At 36.4% G+C, this 17,885-nt stretch overlaps 1 protein-coding gene across 1 annotated transcript; it reads left to right on the plus strand.

The window, feature by feature from the left end:
• Window positions 1-66: 66 nt before the first annotated feature.
• On the plus strand, window positions 67-17,591 carry LOC131783645 (uncharacterized). Its single transcript, XM_059100407.2, has 38 exons — window positions 67-274; window positions 473-697; window positions 848-928; window positions 1,111-1,224; window positions 1,972-2,094; window positions 2,424-2,516; window positions 2,937-3,048; window positions 3,332-3,417; window positions 3,893-3,985; window positions 4,911-4,990; window positions 5,358-5,421; window positions 5,609-5,694; window positions 6,200-6,248; window positions 6,499-6,612; window positions 6,946-7,068; window positions 7,776-7,829; window positions 8,407-8,460; window positions 8,590-8,700; window positions 8,878-8,932; window positions 9,430-9,575; window positions 10,145-10,202; window positions 10,473-10,522; window positions 10,994-11,161; window positions 11,612-11,726; window positions 12,247-12,280; window positions 12,390-12,447; window positions 12,979-13,095; window positions 13,643-13,718; window positions 13,946-13,995; window positions 14,135-14,224; window positions 14,715-14,785; window positions 15,055-15,106; window positions 15,471-15,539; window positions 15,725-15,766; window positions 15,873-15,935; window positions 16,561-16,668; window positions 17,013-17,137; window positions 17,343-17,591. The coding sequence occupies exons 1-38, from the start codon at window positions 143-145 to the stop codon at window positions 17,497-17,499; spliced, it is 3,498 nt and encodes a 1,165-aa protein (XP_058956390.2). The 5' UTR covers window positions 67-142; the 3' UTR covers window positions 17,500-17,591.
• The last annotated feature ends 294 nt before the right edge of the window (window positions 17,592-17,885 follow it).

Genomic DNA, 17,885 nt, shown 5'->3' on the forward strand with positions numbered 1-17,885 from the left:
ACAGGCCGCTGACAGAACTACCAGCTCAAATGTATCCTTCTTTCCCAGTTTCTTGTCGGTCAAATAAAAAATGGCGGTTCTTGCACGTGTGTGAGTGATGCCGAAACTCTCTTTTTAAAGCTTAAAACTGGGAATCCGAAAGATGCCTTCAGAAAATATTATTTCGCGTTTCTGGGAACTTGCGTCAAATGACGAAACTACCCGTCTGAAAGCAGCTTCACAGCTGTTAGATTCTTTACACGAAGCTCAAATGCACCACGAAGAAAAAGTCGAGGTAAAAAAACTGTATGTTCTCACTTGTGAGGACACTTTATCGTGGTAGATGTAAGACTCATGTTTGCGTAATATTTCGCGTCGGAGATATGAATTTTCCAGAAGGAAGAAGGTCTAAAAATCCACCTTAAGTTACGCTACCCAGCTGTTGTATTTTATGCACGTAACTCACGAGAACTGTCTTTGTTTACAATGTTAGGTAGAGGATAATGCTAACGACGATGACAAGAATTTTTGTTGTGACGAGCTGGAATACAGTGTAAAACGGCTTGTAAAAGGTTTAGCTTCTTCGAGGAAGGGAGCTAGGCAAGGATTTGCAACAGTGTTGACAGAAGTCCTCTCCAAGTTTGTTTCTCTGTCCCCCGAAAGAGTGCTCAAATTAATTGGTGAAAATTTAGAGGTCACTGGTAGCGCCATATCCACGGTACAGATTATTTAAAGAGATTGAGATGGGTTGTTTCATACTTTTAACTAATTTTCTTGATATTTCTTTTTTACCTTGTTTCATTTCATATCAAGATGCTGTTCCCATTTACATGTATGAACTTACATAACTTGTTGTTTTTCGCTTCAGGAAGAAAAAGACCGTTACATAGGGCAGTTATTTGGCATGGTGTCTGTGTTGAGGTCTCAATGTGATCATGATAAAATCTCTGTAAGTGTTATCTGTACCAGAATAGTTTTTAGTTCTAATAGTTGGCCTATTTTAGATTTACTAATGGTTGTTTTAAAATGCTGGTGATTTCATTCACAAGAGGGAGGAAAATTTCAAACTCAGCAGTCTTTGAATTGTCACCCAAAGGAATTGTTTTGATTGCAATTTTTCTTTGCTTTTAGACCCTTGACTCAAACTGGCTGAGCCCACTCATTTCCAGAGTTATTGAATTAAGCAAGAAGAAGAGTTATTTACAAGAGCTCTGTGCCAAGGTCATTGTAGACATATTTCCTTTGGTGAGTAACACCTGTGTAACCTTTTGTGATAAAACAGAAATCAGTCACTGTAGTGTCATATCTTTAAGAATGCGTTCATCATGGGAAAAGAACGGCACAATTGCATGACTATATGTTAATTATGAATATTAATGTTGTGAAATTTTGTTAGGTGAGGTGAATATTGACTAACGTGTGTTGTTATTTGTGACCATATAACCAGAATATTGATAGACTTTACAGTCACTTCATGTTTATTTTAATATCAGTTGCAGTATATGTAATTAATCATTTGATGTTGATCTACAGGTGTATGTGATTGATGATTATTTGCTCACAGTAGATATCATACTATATACATGTTTGAGTGGTCCATTATGTGTAGATGTGGTAGACTTGATCATGTAATTACATTTTATGTTTTAGTTGAAACTGAGTGTAAGGGACTCAATCTGATTTAAAATTATTTTGAAATGTATTTTCCTTTTTTTCCAAGCACATTATCATAGGTGTAAAGCAAAGAAAAAATAAATCAAAACTAGTTTGAAACAATTTCACCTGAAATTATGATCAACTGCAAAATATGTCAAGAAGTGGGGTTCAAGAAAGATTCTTGGTTTAGAATTTTCAATTTGAAATCATTTTCTTCTGTGTGAGAGTATAACAATGATTTCAAGATAAAGGGGAATAAAAATATGAAACCTAAACAAAATCTGAACCATGACATACTCTGCATACATGAAACAGTGATTAATGATTTGGTTCCAGGTGTCTGAGGATGTTTTTAAAAATTGCGTGTATCCATCTGTGAAGGAGATCTTTGAAAGTGGCTGGACACAGGCTACACCTGAGACACTTCTTATTTCCCTAGCACTTCAGAGATTCTGGGAGGTATGTATTGAAATGGCATTAACTGTAAAATGCACCTTTATTTGGTAGCAAATGATATAGCTGACTCTTAATCATTGACAAACGCTTGTCAACTTTTAAAATCTCAAGGCTGGTTTTTATTTGTGTGAATATCCCGAAGACATTTTACTTTATCTCCTAGAGGTCATGTTGTGTATGTTCCTATGTTTCTTGAGTCAATTGCATGTGCAAATAATTATTTTGTCAATGCATTGTTACATTATAAATGATAAAACTGAATGTAAGAAACAAAAAAACAGGGAATCATTTTAATTATTTGTTTAACTGTTAATATCCTTTCCTTGCCTCAGGAGCATTTGGATAAGAAAGTGATAAAGGTTGCATGGAAAAGTCCACTCGTAGCTGATACACAAAATTACAAGCAGATGTACACTGTCTTACAGGTACGTGCTCTTGTCAAAATCATCATGTTATGACCTATTCCTGTTCTATGTCAGAATAATCTCCTCTTAGTTAATTGAATTTGACAACTACTACAATTATCAAAGATATCTTTTCTCAGAAAAATGATGTACACAATACTGCTCACAAGTAAGTTGATGGTGTCAAGTCAAAACTCAACCCTCAATCCACAAAACCATCAAAGATCGAGAATTGAGGGTTGAGGCTGGAGAACATTATGGTGCTCCAGACTTTTAGGATCCAAATTTTTATTTTATAATACAATTTGCTGCCACTCATGATTACCATGCAAAGATGATTGCTACATATTCATAAGCATTGTAACATGCATAGACATGTACATATATTAAACTAATTTATATTAATCAGTTGCTTACCATTTTGTCCGTGACTTGTTTTAGGATTCCATCTCATCCCATCCAAGAGTCCATTGTGTTTGGGATGAAATTTTCCTTGCAGTATGTAAGAATTCACCTGGTGACTTTGAGATGTTTTGGAATACGGTTGTTGAAGGTAGAACACAATTTATCACTACATTCATTTATACAATAGTTAATATGAATTTCAGGTTACTGTTTCTTGTATTTTTACAATAATCTGTTTGAAATTAATATGAGATGATTTTCAGCCACAGCATTTACAGTCACTGTGTATTGCTAGTAAACATATAGTATAAGAAAATGATTTTAAGATCAAACAAAGTCATTCAGAGTTGCCAAATTCTTTTGTTACATGTGTATTATTCACAGTCATTTCTGTTCATTTTTAATCATAAGATTTCACTGTTTCTGTACAGATGGCTTGTTTCAGTCCACACATGATAGAAAGTTTCTGGGTTTTCAGCTAGTCAAGAAAATACTGCCTCAACTCAGTGAAAAGGAGGTGAGAAGTTACCATATTTATTGACTCCTGATGAAAAAGAAACTCACAAGACTGAAAACCACACCAGTTGCTTCATGTGTAATATTTAAAACTGTGTAGTTGACTCTATATAACATGTGAAGGCAGACTGGGGGTGAATGTGTTGGATTCAGGGTTGAGTCTATTTTAAAACCTGGCTAGAGCAATTGTTTTGTTTTGATTCCTTGCAGGGATTACACAGTAATCTCATATTGCTAATTCTCTTTGATGGGGAGGGTAATAGGAATTAGGCTGCAAAATGTCTGAGGAAGCTAAGCTGACAAAGTATTGGAAAGTTGGACTGGTATCTTGTCAAGGGAATGATGTTTCCTGCTCTGTGCTTCCACGGCTGGGATAAATTCTTAGCCATGCAAATGGAACTTGAAAATTTAACCCTTTTCAAGAATCTCCTAACTTTGCAATTTTGTAAACCTTGTCTGAGTGTACTTTTATTCAGGTGTCAGTTGTGTTTGGTGCTCACATGATGAGGAGCTTTATAAACAGTCTGTCATCATCACAAAGTTATCTCCATGAGGCAGCAAAACAGTTGGTGAATAAAAAACTTGCATGTATATAAAAACTATGTAAATCTACAGTGTACTACACAATTAAGAAACTTAAAGGTTGTCAGTGTTGGATGATCTGCAAGATCTGTTTGCTATGATACAAAGTTACTGAAGGCATTGTAAGTTACAGTATATTGTACAGGCATTTTAAGTTACAGTATATTGTACAGGCATTGTAAGTTACAGTATATTGTACAGGCATTTTAAGTTACAGTATATTGTACAGGCATTGTAAGTTACAGTATAAATATGAAAAGAAGGCTGTTCATTTTGTAAGCAAATGCTCCTTGGGCGACTTTAGACCCCCATCAATGAAAAAAATCTTAAGTACAAGATTATAAATGTAAAAAAGCCTATTTGGGTGACATTAGCCCCCCCCCCCCCCCCCTTGAAGAAAGCCTTTTTGAGTTATTCATTCAGGATTATTTTAAGGTCTTAATAATTATCAATAAAATCCAATTTCATGAATGTGGGTGACCTGAGTCTACCCCATCCTCACAGGTAAAGGAAGAGATGGATAGAAAAGGACACCCATCTGTTGTCTGTATTACTCTACAGTGTATCTTGAGGACAGATGTAGTCAATAATTATTACATGTGCATTAAATTTTATAATCCTCAAAAATATGCTGGACTTTGGTCAGATTTTAAATTAAAGTTGCAGGATGATATTGTGGAGTAATAATTACTCCTCAGCCACCCTAAAAAAACCACAGGTAAATTATTTATCTGTGGTTTTTTTAGGGTGGCTGAGCATTTATTGTGAATCAGAACTGTTTGAGTACAAATCCAGCCCCTATACATATTATTTATTATTTCACAATGGGGAAAATGAGATGAGATGTTACCTTTTTTGCATACTGTCTTGTAGCTTACTGCACAATTCTGAATTCTGTTTGTCTTACTGTAGGCTTCAAGTCTTCCTGCTTTAGTGAACCAAAACAAAGATCCTGGAGTTCCAGTGGTGGTATTAAAACAGCTTTTAGGAAGGTACAGTGCTGTAATTTTAGCAAGTAAAATAATTAAACAGGGAAGTTAGCCTTGAAAGAAACCTTGAGCTGTGTCTTGGACAAAAAGATTTACCCTCACAGTATGTTTACACTGTGCCTCTGAATGTCATGATTATAAAAAAATGGATACCAGAAGTTGAAGAGTGAGGAAAACTTGGGATAGGTACCTGGCACTATCTGATGTAGAGTAACATCCCCCTTCATGTGGAGATGCAATACTCCAAGTTACTTTTAGGAGTGGAAACTGGGATTAAGTCTGACAATAAAGGGGCACTCTGCTTGTAAGATCTGTTTACAGAAACCCTTCAGTTAACTACTAATCCAAATCGCGTGGGTTTTTCTTTTAGACATGGCATTATGCATTTTGACAAGCTGACTAAAACAAGAACTGTGGACAGTTTACTTGGAACAGTGAGTTTTAACTTTAATAGACTTTATTAATAGGATATTCTGCTATACTAAGCAGATTGTTTTGCTTTTCTTTAATTTTCAGCTTGAGATGGAAGTGGCTGTTGCCATGGGGATCAGTTTTGAATGTTGATCATGATGTATTGGTTGTTCATCTCTGCTAAGTTTTTTTTTTTAATTTTTTTTACAGCTTCAAGGATCAGGACCACAGATGTTTGTAGCATGGCTGCTTGATATTTTTGAGAAAGGAAAGTTTGAAGATTCTACAGAATCAGAGTAAGGATCAGTGAAAATTATTCATGAATTTATATATACTTGACACTATGTACAATAATACTGTAATGAGCATGTTAGTAGCCAGTGAAAATCCTGGCCAGCGGAGTTGCTGCAGAACACTGACCAGCCACCTTTACACAACAGCCTCTTGCCCCCTCCCAAAAAAAAGAGCTCATGCATACATGTGCACTTACACCTTCCCATAACAGTCATCTCTCAACAAGGGCCATTTTCCTATGTCCTCAATGAGGCCACTGTGGAGAAGTTTCCCTGTCTCTGTGTGTGTTTCTTTGTTTGTTTATGCATACATGTATGTGAGCATCAGCTGTCTGTCAGTGTGTCTGTTTGTCAGTCAAACTTTCCTTGAATCTTTGTGTGTGCCTGTCTATCTTGGATAATCAATGTGCAATCCCTAGCTTGTATAGCTGTGAAGTTTTCATTCACTCTGTATCATCTTTGTGTTCTAAATTATTTGGCCACTATGTAACATTTGCTTTCTTTCTAGGTCCTTAACAAAGAGTGAAGAGTCAAGTAGGATTGCAGTTTTAAACCAAGTTAGTGTTGTCGATAAATCCCCTCTTGATCTGTCTCTATATCTGGTTATTTAAAGTTTGCACCATGTATTTACAGTGTAAAATATAACGTTTTATTATTATTATCTAATCATTATTATTGTCATTGCTATACAAGACTTTAACTAGACATACGAGACTACAATGCCCTATATCACGTTTAACTTAATTAGTTGAAGAAAAAAGTGTAAAACATAACTTCTCTTTTGTCTTACTTTTGTACTGTAATCAGCTTTATCAGTTGGTCAAGAAGAAGTCAGGTGCACATGAGGGGAACTGGTTACAAGATGTGCTTTTCTTCTTCCTTAAGCATGCATATTTTCAAACAGTTGGAAAGAATAAAAAAGTTAGTATATTTATTTTGATATTCACAGTGAATTACAACTTATTCATGTAGAGTATTTGTATCCGTTAAGAAATGCTCGTAATGCTTTTTGAAACAAGTAAAACTTGCTTGAAACTCACATTTCAGCAAAAGATAGTCTCTTTCAGATGCATTTTTCTCTCAAGGAGACTATCATGATTGTTGATGTGATAAAACTCATTGTAAATTTCATTGTTTTTTAATTTACTGTAAACTTTGAAGTTATTGGTCAGGTACTGTTATATTTTTAGATGCTGAAATTGAAAACAGCTAAATTGCTTACATGCATGTTTGTCTTTGTACTACATATAACAGGAAACTTTGCCAGCTTCAGTGAGGCAGATTTGTGAACAGAGATTTGTTAGTGCACTAAAAGACTTATCATCTAGCAGAGAGATGAAATCGTTTGAGCTCCATGATATTGTGCAACATGCCAAGGTACTGACTATTGAATTTGAAAGTGTTCTTCACAGTAATGACACCACACAAGCAGTAATGAAAATTAAGGCCTGAAAAAAATAAATTCAGGCCTGTATGGGGTTTGAACCCATGACCTCTGCTATACCGGTGCAGCACTCTACCAACTGAGCTAACAAGCCAACTGGGAGCTGGTCATTATGTCGGTTATCACTTAGCTTAAGTAGTGTTCATTACTGCCAAGATCGCTTTCAAATTCATTTCTTAAACCGCAGCTCACATATATGATTTTCATGTAATTAAAGTCATGTACTGACTAATATTCTGTACAGATTAGTCATACCTTTAAGACTCTTCATGGCTTACAGTCAACTGCGTCGTACATTTGTGTGAGTTTTTTTGTTAAAGTTTAGATATCAATGTAACTGCCACAGCACTCATGACAGGCGTTATCATATCATTCAATGTATTTATTGTCAATTTGATGAACCCTTTCAAATTCTCCTGACATCTTTCACTAAAAATACCTCCCCAAAGCAGGTGGTGGTAACCTTTTATCGCATTTAAATTCTTGAGGTTGTTGTATCTACTACTGATCTCTCGACCGTAAATTGTTCTTTGGTCTTTAAGATACCGTTGAAAAACTCACATTTGGTCGTTTCTTTCTCAAAGCATTCGATTCAATTTAGGCTAATTGTTTACCTTCTCTGTGCATCTGTTTCGGACAGGAACTATTGGAGCACGGTGAATACAAAGTGGCCTCTGATTTGTGGACGGAAGAGGTATACGTCTGGTTTATGAATTCTCGTCCAAATTGTCCTCGCACTCGAGTGTATTGCTCTAAATCATTTATTATGTTTGTATGCATGAGATAACACACCCACCGGCTGTTGCGCTGCTACACGATGGCACTCCCCTGAAAAAAAGAGCGCCTGATACAAGTTAGGCATACAGTACTCCCGATAAGTTTATGCTTTATAGCGGGTATAGTGGTGACTCTGTTTTTCTAGATAAGGTTCCACAAAACTATGGTTAAACAAAAATATCTTCTCTTTATTCATGCAAGAAATAGCTTCTATGTTTTTAATCTTTAGTTAATGCTCCAATTACGATGGCGTCGCCTTTTTTCCGATGAACGCATTCTTTCGACAAATCCGTTTCTGTAGCAAGTTGTGAAGGATGCTAAATTCGTTTTTTTCTTACAAATGAATAAAGTGGTTAAGTTTTTAAGGAAACTGTGGGGCTACGTCGGTGGGAAAGTATAACAAGACAATCTGGTATTATCAACTGAGTTGATGACGATAATTGGCTAATGTTAAGGGTTTTCTTTCAAAGCTAATTTTTTAAATATTCTTACAGGCAGAAAAAGCTTTCAAGAAAGCAGTACATAGTATTGAAAAGATTCGCAAAAAGGTACCTAATTGCTTTTTTGACTCAGTATTTTGTTTTGCTTTGCTTTGTTTCGATTTTCTAGTTTTGTTAGAAGGTGTCCATTAGGAACGACATAGTACACTTAGATAGTTTTTATGTTGTCTCGCGCAGAGAAGGAAAAGTGGAGAGCCTCGACATGAGGATGACGTTTTTGAACTGCTGTTTACGCACATGGCTTTAAATTTATTTACTGAACCAGAACAAGCCATGGACATTTTAAAGGTACATTTCTGAATCTACGCTAAACCACCCATGCATCTAAAGAAATTCTGTTTATACATGTAGCACTAATTTAAGAACTGTATATTTTTTTGATGGTTTTGAAACTCACATATTTCTTACAGTATCCGGACACTTTTGGCAAGGTTAAATGTCTCAGATTTTTTGGTGTTATTATAGGAGCTAAAAGCTTGCTACGAAAGACAGAAGACCAAACACGAGGAGAAGAGTGATGGTGAATATTGTGTTTGTTTTGTGACTGCTATTGCATGTTAAATACTTTGTGGACTGTGCCAGCCTTATAGATGTTTTGGCGAGAATAGTTTTGACTTCTTTTGAACTTCGCTAACTCAACAACTGTATGAAAGCCCAACGATCTTACTGTATGCGTTAAAATAGAGAGACTTTCTTTAGTGGTTATTCATAGAGGGGTTTTCCCTTCACATATACCTGAAAAAACATCATGTTGAACAATAGTCTACGACTGGATTTAGCAATATTTGATTTGACTTTTGATAATGCTCGATGCTGGAAGAAAGTTGAGTATACACCCTGCCAATGAAGATACAATTCACTTGCATGAAATAATAGTTAGCACATGAAATAAACATCTCGCTATTCACTTTATATTAAGTTGAGAAAAGAAAACTAGAATTGCCATTTCTCACAAATGTCATCCGTACTCACAATGCCACGTATACATTTCTGCTGACCTTATGTTTGTTTTTGTAGAGGAGCCACATTGGGTAGAGGTTCTGACTGAAGTGTTACTCAGTCTGTTGACCAAAACCTCAAGTCTGTTCCGCCATGTTGTTGATCAAGTTTTTGTCCTTCTTGTTCCCCATTTGACTCAGAATGCTCTAAACATGATTTTAGAGGTACAGTAGGACTTTCTAAGTCTTCATTGAGTACTTCGTATTGAGGATTCGTCGTCATCATCATCTATTTGCCTCTTTTGACAATAAAAAGAAAAAACCATAAATTTGAAGCATTACAATGGTAAGACGAGGAGACCTCAAGAAACCACCAGGCTTCCGGGAGAAAACAATATATCTATCGTGATTCATCGTGAGGCGAATTACCTCTCTCTTTGTTTGATGGCCCAGCTCAAAATTTACCATCTTTCTTGATCAGTTCGTAGGACACGTGTCACGTATGAATCTAGTTATGACCTAGCTCCTCATGGAGTTCTCTGTAGCTCAGGGGTAAAGCGTTGGAGCGCGGAATCCGAAGGTTTGGGTTCCGATTTCTCCTGGGAAGGACTCAGAATATTTCTTTGTCTCACGCTCTTGTTAGGACGATAAACATCTTTAGTTGTTTCAGTATTTATTTTTCTTGAGGAGACCTTATGAAAATAATCCCCTTGTATCACAAGCGTGAAACGTTGAACTGATCTCAATATGATCGTTGCTCTAATGTAACTATTTTGTTACTGTTGTTGCTTTAGAGCCTGGATACTAGAAAAGGAATTAATGGTGAAAGTTTAGAGATTGTCGATGAATCAGGTGGGTACATATTAAATTATGAAACTTATTATTTCATAATTTTATTCTTGCGTTGTATTTTCTTCCCCTTTTCGGCCTCTCCTTTAAGGTAAACGCGTGGCAATGCTGACAACTGAAATAATTTTGGCGTGCTGATCCAACTTATTTATTATTTATCTGTATGGCAAAAGTTCCAAAAGTAACTAACGAGCAGAAGCTGTTTCAATTTTGGTCAGTGTAGTAAATTATTTATTTTAGAACTACTATATATACTTGTATTTTATTTTCCAGATATCGAAGAGGATGATGAAGAAATGGAGGACGATGAAGAAAAAGAAAAGGTGACATGACCAAATATGAAATTACTTAATTTTCACACTTTATAAGAATTTGATGGCGGCTTGAAGATAAATCAAGAAAGACAATATTCAAGCAAAAGAAAAAAGTACGGCAATTATAAAGCACTTTTCCATTTAGTGTCGTAAAGCTAACACCAAGGTAACCACGTCAGCCAATCAGAAGAAACGAAAATACCTTTAAGAGCCAATGAGAACTCAAAGTAAAAACAAACAATTTGGGAAAACGCGGGCGACCAGGTCGTGATTGGTTTTAAATTATCATTCAATTGGTTGAGAAAGTGGCGCGAGTTTCCTGGACCAATCACAGAGCGAAGTAAAGGAAAACCAATGCAACCTCAGATTACTTCAACTTTCAATTGAAAATTGCTTTAAAAGCAAATAAGACGATGATCACATGAACGACGAGAAAGTGTGGTGTTTTATCTTGTGTTGAAATTCACTGCGCTGTTTTAGGAAGAATCAAATGGCGTAAATGGTAAAGGTGAAAGTGGCGATGACGATGATGACGAGGGTGTTAGCAGCTCAGATGAGGAAGAGGAAAATGTTGGTGCAGTGGACGAAGCTTTTAGAGCTGAAGTACAAGCTGCCCTCGGCCCAGCCATGGTGGACGTGGACAAGGAGGTTTGTTATGACAGAATCGCGAGAAAGAATGCTGTATTGATAGTGTGTAAACAGTCCTTGTTTATGTAATATTGTCTCGCCAACTGGCTCCCAATACTCGCATAGGGTGTACTCGTGCTTTAGTCACCAGCTCAGAAGTTGGCGGCTTGAATTTCGACACTTAGATCCTTTGGATTTAATCGCGAGAAAGAGTAAAAGAAATTAGATACTTTTTCACCTTTAACTGTATTACGTGCAATAGTTTTCCCCGCAGTAGTGTTTAGCTGGAAACAGGATTCTGAGGTTTTGACTCCGAGGCTACTATTGATACAAACTGATATTTTCGGAATGTTGTCGCTGTATTTCAGTACCGCAGAAAATTTAGAGAATTTTCCCCGATGTGATCCACACGGAGAGTATCCCTGTATACACGTAGTTGCCTAAGATGGAAATGGTAATTTTTCTTTGTAGGGAAGTAGCAGTGATGAAGACTTAGACGATGAAGCGATGATGAGACTCGATGGCGCTCTCGCCGCTGTTTTCAAATCTCAGTTGCAGGCCAAAAGGGACATAAACAAAAAGAAAGGTGACGTTTTGTGTCCAAGTCGCTTACTGCTTGGTGGGCCATGCCATTTAAAATGTTTTAAATGCTCGCGCGTTTATCCTTTAACCCATTGTTTGATTAAAGAGTCTTCTTAATGTCTATTAAATCATTATGAGAAGTTACCTATTCTTTTTAAGGGCCGTACCTTTTTAAATTTTAGTAAATACTACTAGCTTTTGCCATACATAGGTCACTTACCTCCTCATCTTAATACTTAACCGGCCTTAATGAGAGACGGGGGAAAGAAAGAATTAGTCCGGTCAGGTCACAAGACTAAGTCACTTCTGTCGATTGAACTAATCATTTCGCGGAGAACAAGATTCTAGCGGAGTCGAAAGCTCAGAGTTTTGTTCCTTTAGAGTGTTATAGGAACAAATTAAGTTAACCCTTAATTTACACCAAATATTTTAGCGTGGAAGAGGTGAGTTTCGTGGCTTACTCCTCTCTTATAGTTGTTTGGCACCTAATCTCGCTTCTATTTTTATTTTTGGATTTTGAGCAGATGCCAGGAAGATCATTCTCCATTTTAAACTGAGGTAAAGTTCGGTCTTTAGAGATCCGTTTTCTTTTACATTGTACTTAATCTTTCTTTAGGTTTATCAGGTTTGGATAAACTTGTTTATTTCGTTTTATACTCTTTTCAAGGGTGCTAGATATTATAGAGATACTCATCAAGAAACAAGCCTCCAATCCACTGATACTCGTAAGTAGAACTTAAAACTTTCCCTCTACTGGAATGCCGTTTTTTCCCCGAATAAGTGTACTATATTAAGACAATTTTAAAGTGACATTACGAGTATTTTTCAAGCAGTTTTAAGAGTTTGAAAAAATTCCGAACTTCTTATGTGTTACGTACACCCCAAACATCTTGTCAATTTGAAGCTCTTTGTGCAATACTGAACGTGAAGGTTCTTGAAGGTTTCCTTATTGCACGGATAGCTATCGTGGTGCTCATCCATAATATGAAGGAAGCGAGTGGCCTCAATTTCCGCAGATTTTGTAACTAGATCTCTTGAGTGTATTTTTCTGTGGCTAAACATTCAGGAAAATTCATCAACTATTCACATCCCTCTTTTTCTATTTAATTCACGATTAATTCTTGTAACGTGTGCATGATGGTTTTCTTAGGATATTTTAGCTCATAATCTTCCTTTCGGAGACGGGACGTTTTACTGAGTTATCTGTGTGGAACGCATGAAATCACGTTGATGTTTTACGATGTATTTCCTTGTAGGAGTTGATTATTCCTCTGTTGAATGTGACTTGGTCTGCACTGAACTCTAAGGATTTCCATACATTAGGCGAAAAGGCTCAAGCACTCTTTCAAAACAAGTTATGCACCGCAAAAGAGGTAAATATTTAGGTGATAGCGGAAACTCACAGAAGGTTAAAATAATTACAGTTACATTTTTCAAACATGTAGGATCCTAATGTAACATGTTTGTAAGTTTGTAAAGAAGGAAAATTTTTTTTTACCCATTTAATAAATATAATTCTCGGACGAGCGGGAATTTTTGATGACGACGTTCTAAACTTTTTCCTACATTCTTACGGAATAGCTATGAAAATTAAAAAAGCTCTCGAAAACTTATGCTCTTTTTATTTGAATTGGGTTATTTTACCAGTCGACTAAAGATGCGATCAGAGGAAGTGATGAAAAAAGAAAGATTAAAAAAAAATCAGAGAAACGAGAAATTCCAGTTTGCCTGAAACTACACTGGGTCATCTTCGCGAAGTAGCGTTACTAGTTTGATATTGGAATAAGATAAATAATCATGAACGACATGGTAGTTCATTTCAGTTTTCTAATGTACTTGTGATTTTTCTGTGGTTCAAAGCTACTTCCCATATGTAACACTGCAGATGCCGAAATCATTTGATGCATTTTTGTTTTATAGCTTCCACCGATCTCGGCTATCAACGCCAAAGACGTTCACAAAAAGCTTGAACATCTGATTCAGAAAGCAATGATGGGTGAGGCATTTACAATTTACTCGATTTCTATTTAACATTTTTGCCGCTTTTGTGCTTCCTGACATTTTTTCCAGACATTTTATCAAGAATACAGCCCTAAGTTGTTACGTTTTCTATTCTCGTCACTTGTCTAGAAGGGAATGTATTGAAACCAAAATGAAATAGTTGAGCTAAATGGGGACTTGTATGAGCTTATTGTGCAAATTTTAATGATTTTATCTTTATAGCTCCCTCGATGGCGATTGTCTCACTGATAACGCGTGGTTGTTTATATTTGGTAAGAAGTGTCTATCGATGTTTTTTACAACTTTTATTTATCTATTTATGAATTGAAAGTTAAAAGAACAATATACGACATAAGCACACATTTCGAAGTCTTGCCTTTTACGATCCTATGTTCAATTGTTTTTGTTTAGGTTCGTGTATTGAGAGGCTCGCAGACGAAGCAGTCTGTCGCAGTTGGAATGAAGAAAAAAGAGGAAAGTTGTCACGAAGAAACGGCGAAAGTAAGTAAAAGAAATGAGAAGTCATGTAGTGTTGCTGTTGTTGTTTTAGTGCTCCATTCAGCCTATGCTTCTTGAAGATTAAAAACGTATGTTTGTATGTCTTGAAGACCGTAAAATCGTTTCCTTCCATAATCATTTTAAAGCCTACCATACTGTGACACAAAAGTTTTCAATAGTTTCCGAATAACTCCAGGGTTGCATTGGTTTTGCTTTACTTCGTTTTATAATTGGTCCAAAACAACTTGCGCCACTCTCCCAAACGATCAAATGCAAAACTTAACCATTCACGACTTGATCACCGGCGTTTTCGCGCGCTTTTGATAGTTGGCTCTTCATTGGCTCTCAGGGATATTTTTCTTTCTTCTAAGCAGCCGTAGTGATTACCCCGATACCCAATCAGAAAGCGCTCTTAATTAAACAAGGGGTTTGTATCGTGGTCGAGTAGGACAAGTGTTGTTTTGAGGTACTCTTTACCATTTCCTCCCTACAGCTGTGCTTGTTGAACACTAAAAGGGTGACAGCGGCATTTAAGAAAGCTCTGGAAGACTTCATGTTAAAGAGGTGCGTAGTGTATACGCATTGGTAATTTTAGGGGTCTGACTTCGTTAACGAGGACTCATAGGGGGTAACTTCTGTTTTCCAGCGCATGTAGTTCCAAACTTCGCCAGTGAAGCTTCACTCTTATTTTTAAGTACTCTTTTGTCTAGATCTCTTAAGTTGTACTACGAAAACAACGATAATCTTTATGTTTGACGCTAAACGGGTCAGATTTGCTTCTGAGCTTATTTAACTATAGTTTCCAATTTACATTCTGCGTTTTCATTCTGTAGGAGTACACACCTTCATCCAGTGCTGTTCACAGAACTGATAAAGCGATTCCCGGTGAGATGCAAGAATTAGCAAAACTAGGATTTATAAACTTCCTATGCTTTACGGCAGACACCAATCTACAAAACTTGAGAAAAGGCAGACATCTTTCGCTCCAAGATTTTCTTTGCTTTTTTGCTTTTTTTCTTGACGCCGCCAAATGACCTGTGCCGTAATGTCTGGAAAGCAAAGTTTGAAGAATTGAACTAACTGGTAGCTAACTAGTACTTTTTTTATTGAATGATTGAATCACTCTAAATGCAGACCTTACTTTGTCCATGGTTGTAGAATGGGTTGGAATACTGCATTTTGTACTATTATTTTTTGTAACTCTTTCATCAGAAATACTAAGAATCTTCTGTTTCCTACTCGATTTCAGCATCTTGGATGGCATTTAGCAGCAGATTTAGTGGAGTACCTTGAAACTGCAGTTAACAATTTCAGAAAGGTAGATACCTAATAATATCAAATATAAGCTGTTGTATTCCTCGTGTTTAGCCTTTGTTGCTTATTATGCAGATCGTACAACTAAGCGGTAAATAAGTTGTTTTGTAAAATGCCTCATTTGAACTAATATTTATCTCAGAACGAGCTTGCTTTATCGGTATTGCCTTTTAATGCTTTACGTTTCAGAGTCAAGCATGTTTGATGCTCTTACAGTTGATGTCGCAAAAGGTTAGTAGAGAGAAAATCACGGGTGATATTTGTTGACTCATTTGTCGTTTGTTGCTACTTTTCTTTTCCTTGCCTTATTTTTCTTCGTTTATTTTTTCCTTTTTAGACTCCAGACCATTCCACTCTTATAAGAAATCTCGCTCCATCTATACAAACGACTTTGAACTCAGTAAGTACCTGTCATTTTTCATCATCTGTGAAGCTAACAAGAATATGGAAAAAGTTCAAGGAAAAGAAAATACGATAAAAACAAGAATAGTATACATTTCAAAAGGAAAACAACTTTCCCAAAGCATAATTTCAAACAAACTTGCATCGTATAGTCTGATCTTCCAGTGGAGAGTTGTTGTGGGAAGAACTGTTGTCGTTAACTTTGACTGACTTTTCGACAACCCGAGCGGAGGTTATCATCTTAGTCAAGGGACTCATTGTAGCTTGAATTTGATGATGAATTTCTTTACTGCTTTCGAAACTTTTGTTACTACTACCTGATAACAATCCTGCTCAGGACTATAATCAATCGGACAATCAGACTACATAATCACATGTTTTTCCCCGGTTCGAACCATTTACTGGTAGAAACTACCAAGAAAACTTTTTGCTTTTTGTGCTGTTTTAAAGTATTAACTCTGAGTGGTTCCAAGTTTGATCGCCGGTGATCTTACTCAGAGTGAATTGTCACATTGTATGAAGAAGCGCAGTTTATTTAATAGTGGAGGTGGCAGCATGCATAACACTATTAGTTGGCGTTATTTTATGTCAACTGTCGAAAACTACTTTATTCTCTTTCCAAGGTAATGACCAAGGTCGCTGAATCCGATTCAGATGTGAAGATAAGACATCTTCGAGAAATTCTTAAACTCACCACAAAGTTCATCAATGAAGTAAAAAATACGGAAGAGGTAGGATGTTCATGGTGTTTTGGCAAAGTGAAAGTTGGATAAATTCATTGTTGGAGTTTTCTTGATTTGTGAAGCGATTGTGAAAATAGTTTCCTCTTTCCTCTTTCCTCTTTGTTTACCTGGATCGGGGATCTTGATTTTTCGAGCAATTGCGTGTCATGCGAAACTCTTTGTAACTTGAAGGAGAATACAGAATATTCGTTCAGTAAACTAGATAAACGATAATAAAGAATCAAAATGGAAGAAAGATGGCTTGGGGGATGGAGAAGGTTGACTTTCACATGTAGCTCGTTGTGTAGTTCTCATATTGTGATTAGAGGTAAATTGTATCTCGTTTCTTTTAGGCTGCAGCAGTATTACGGATAGATCAGCTCAAGGAAGGAGTAACGCGAATCCAGGGGAGTGCGTTAGCTAAAAAGTCCCCAGACGTTAAGGGTGTTTGTAACGCAATCCTCTCCAACTTGTCACGGTAAGTTACCGGTGTAATGTTTGAATGATGAATGATGACAATAATTAAAGGTTACACAGATAGCTATCAGATAAAAATTGCCATTATAAACATGCGCAATCGACCTTTCTAGTATTAAACTTAGTCTTGATAGATTCTCTTAACATCTCATCGCTTTATTTATTGAGAGGTAAAATTAGAAAATTTAAATTATGTTGACTTTCAGGTCGTCTTCTGAAAAAGAAACAAAAATGAATAACTCGAGAAGAAAACGAGAAGCAAATGGGCATCTAAAAGACGAAACAAAAACCACCGGTGTTGGGGCTGAATCTAGTCCGATAGGAAAAGAAGGGAAGAAGAAACGAAAGAAGAAAAAAACTTAAGGGTAGATAGAAAATTCAAGCTGCAATAAATTGTCAATAAACTACACTTCATTTTTACCATTGAAAAAAGAAAACAGTAAAGAATGTTTGAACCAGAATGGTTAGCATTGTTGAAGGTGTCACCTACCCACACCCCCCCCGCACCACACCCCCCCCTCTCCTCCTTCACTACCATTAGTTGATCGTCGCGAATTTTTCGTGAGTTTCCGAACATGGTCTTCAAACGCACGGAAGCTACAAAACGCGATAAACTTTGCCAAACAACGATTATTATTCTAATCTATTCTCGTTTATTTCAGTAGTTTTACAACTAATACAGAATAACTAACAATACATAATTTCAGGTTTAAATAGGACACAAATATTCGCAAAATGAAAAAGATGCG

This window comes from Pocillopora verrucosa, chromosome 4 (genome assembly GCF_036669915.1).
Source record: "Pocillopora verrucosa isolate sample1 chromosome 4, ASM3666991v2, whole genome shotgun sequence".
Classification (NCBI taxonomy): domain Eukaryota; kingdom Metazoa; phylum Cnidaria; class Anthozoa; order Scleractinia; family Pocilloporidae; genus Pocillopora; species Pocillopora verrucosa.

Bases quoted from the DNA above. Each gene is read 5' to 3' on its own strand.
- LOC131783645 (XM_059100407.2), top strand. From the start codon at position 143: ATGCCTTCAGAAAATATTATTTCGCGTTTCTGGGAACTTGCGTCAAAT. The intron at 5,695-6,199 runs GTAAGGATCAGT...CTTTCTTTCTAG, and splicing joins GAAGATTCTACAGAATCAGA to GTCCTTAACAAAGAGTGAAG. The intron at 16,669-17,012 runs GTAGGATGTTCA...CGTTTCTTTTAG, and splicing joins AAGTAAAAAATACGGAAGAG to GCTGCAGCAGTATTACGGAT.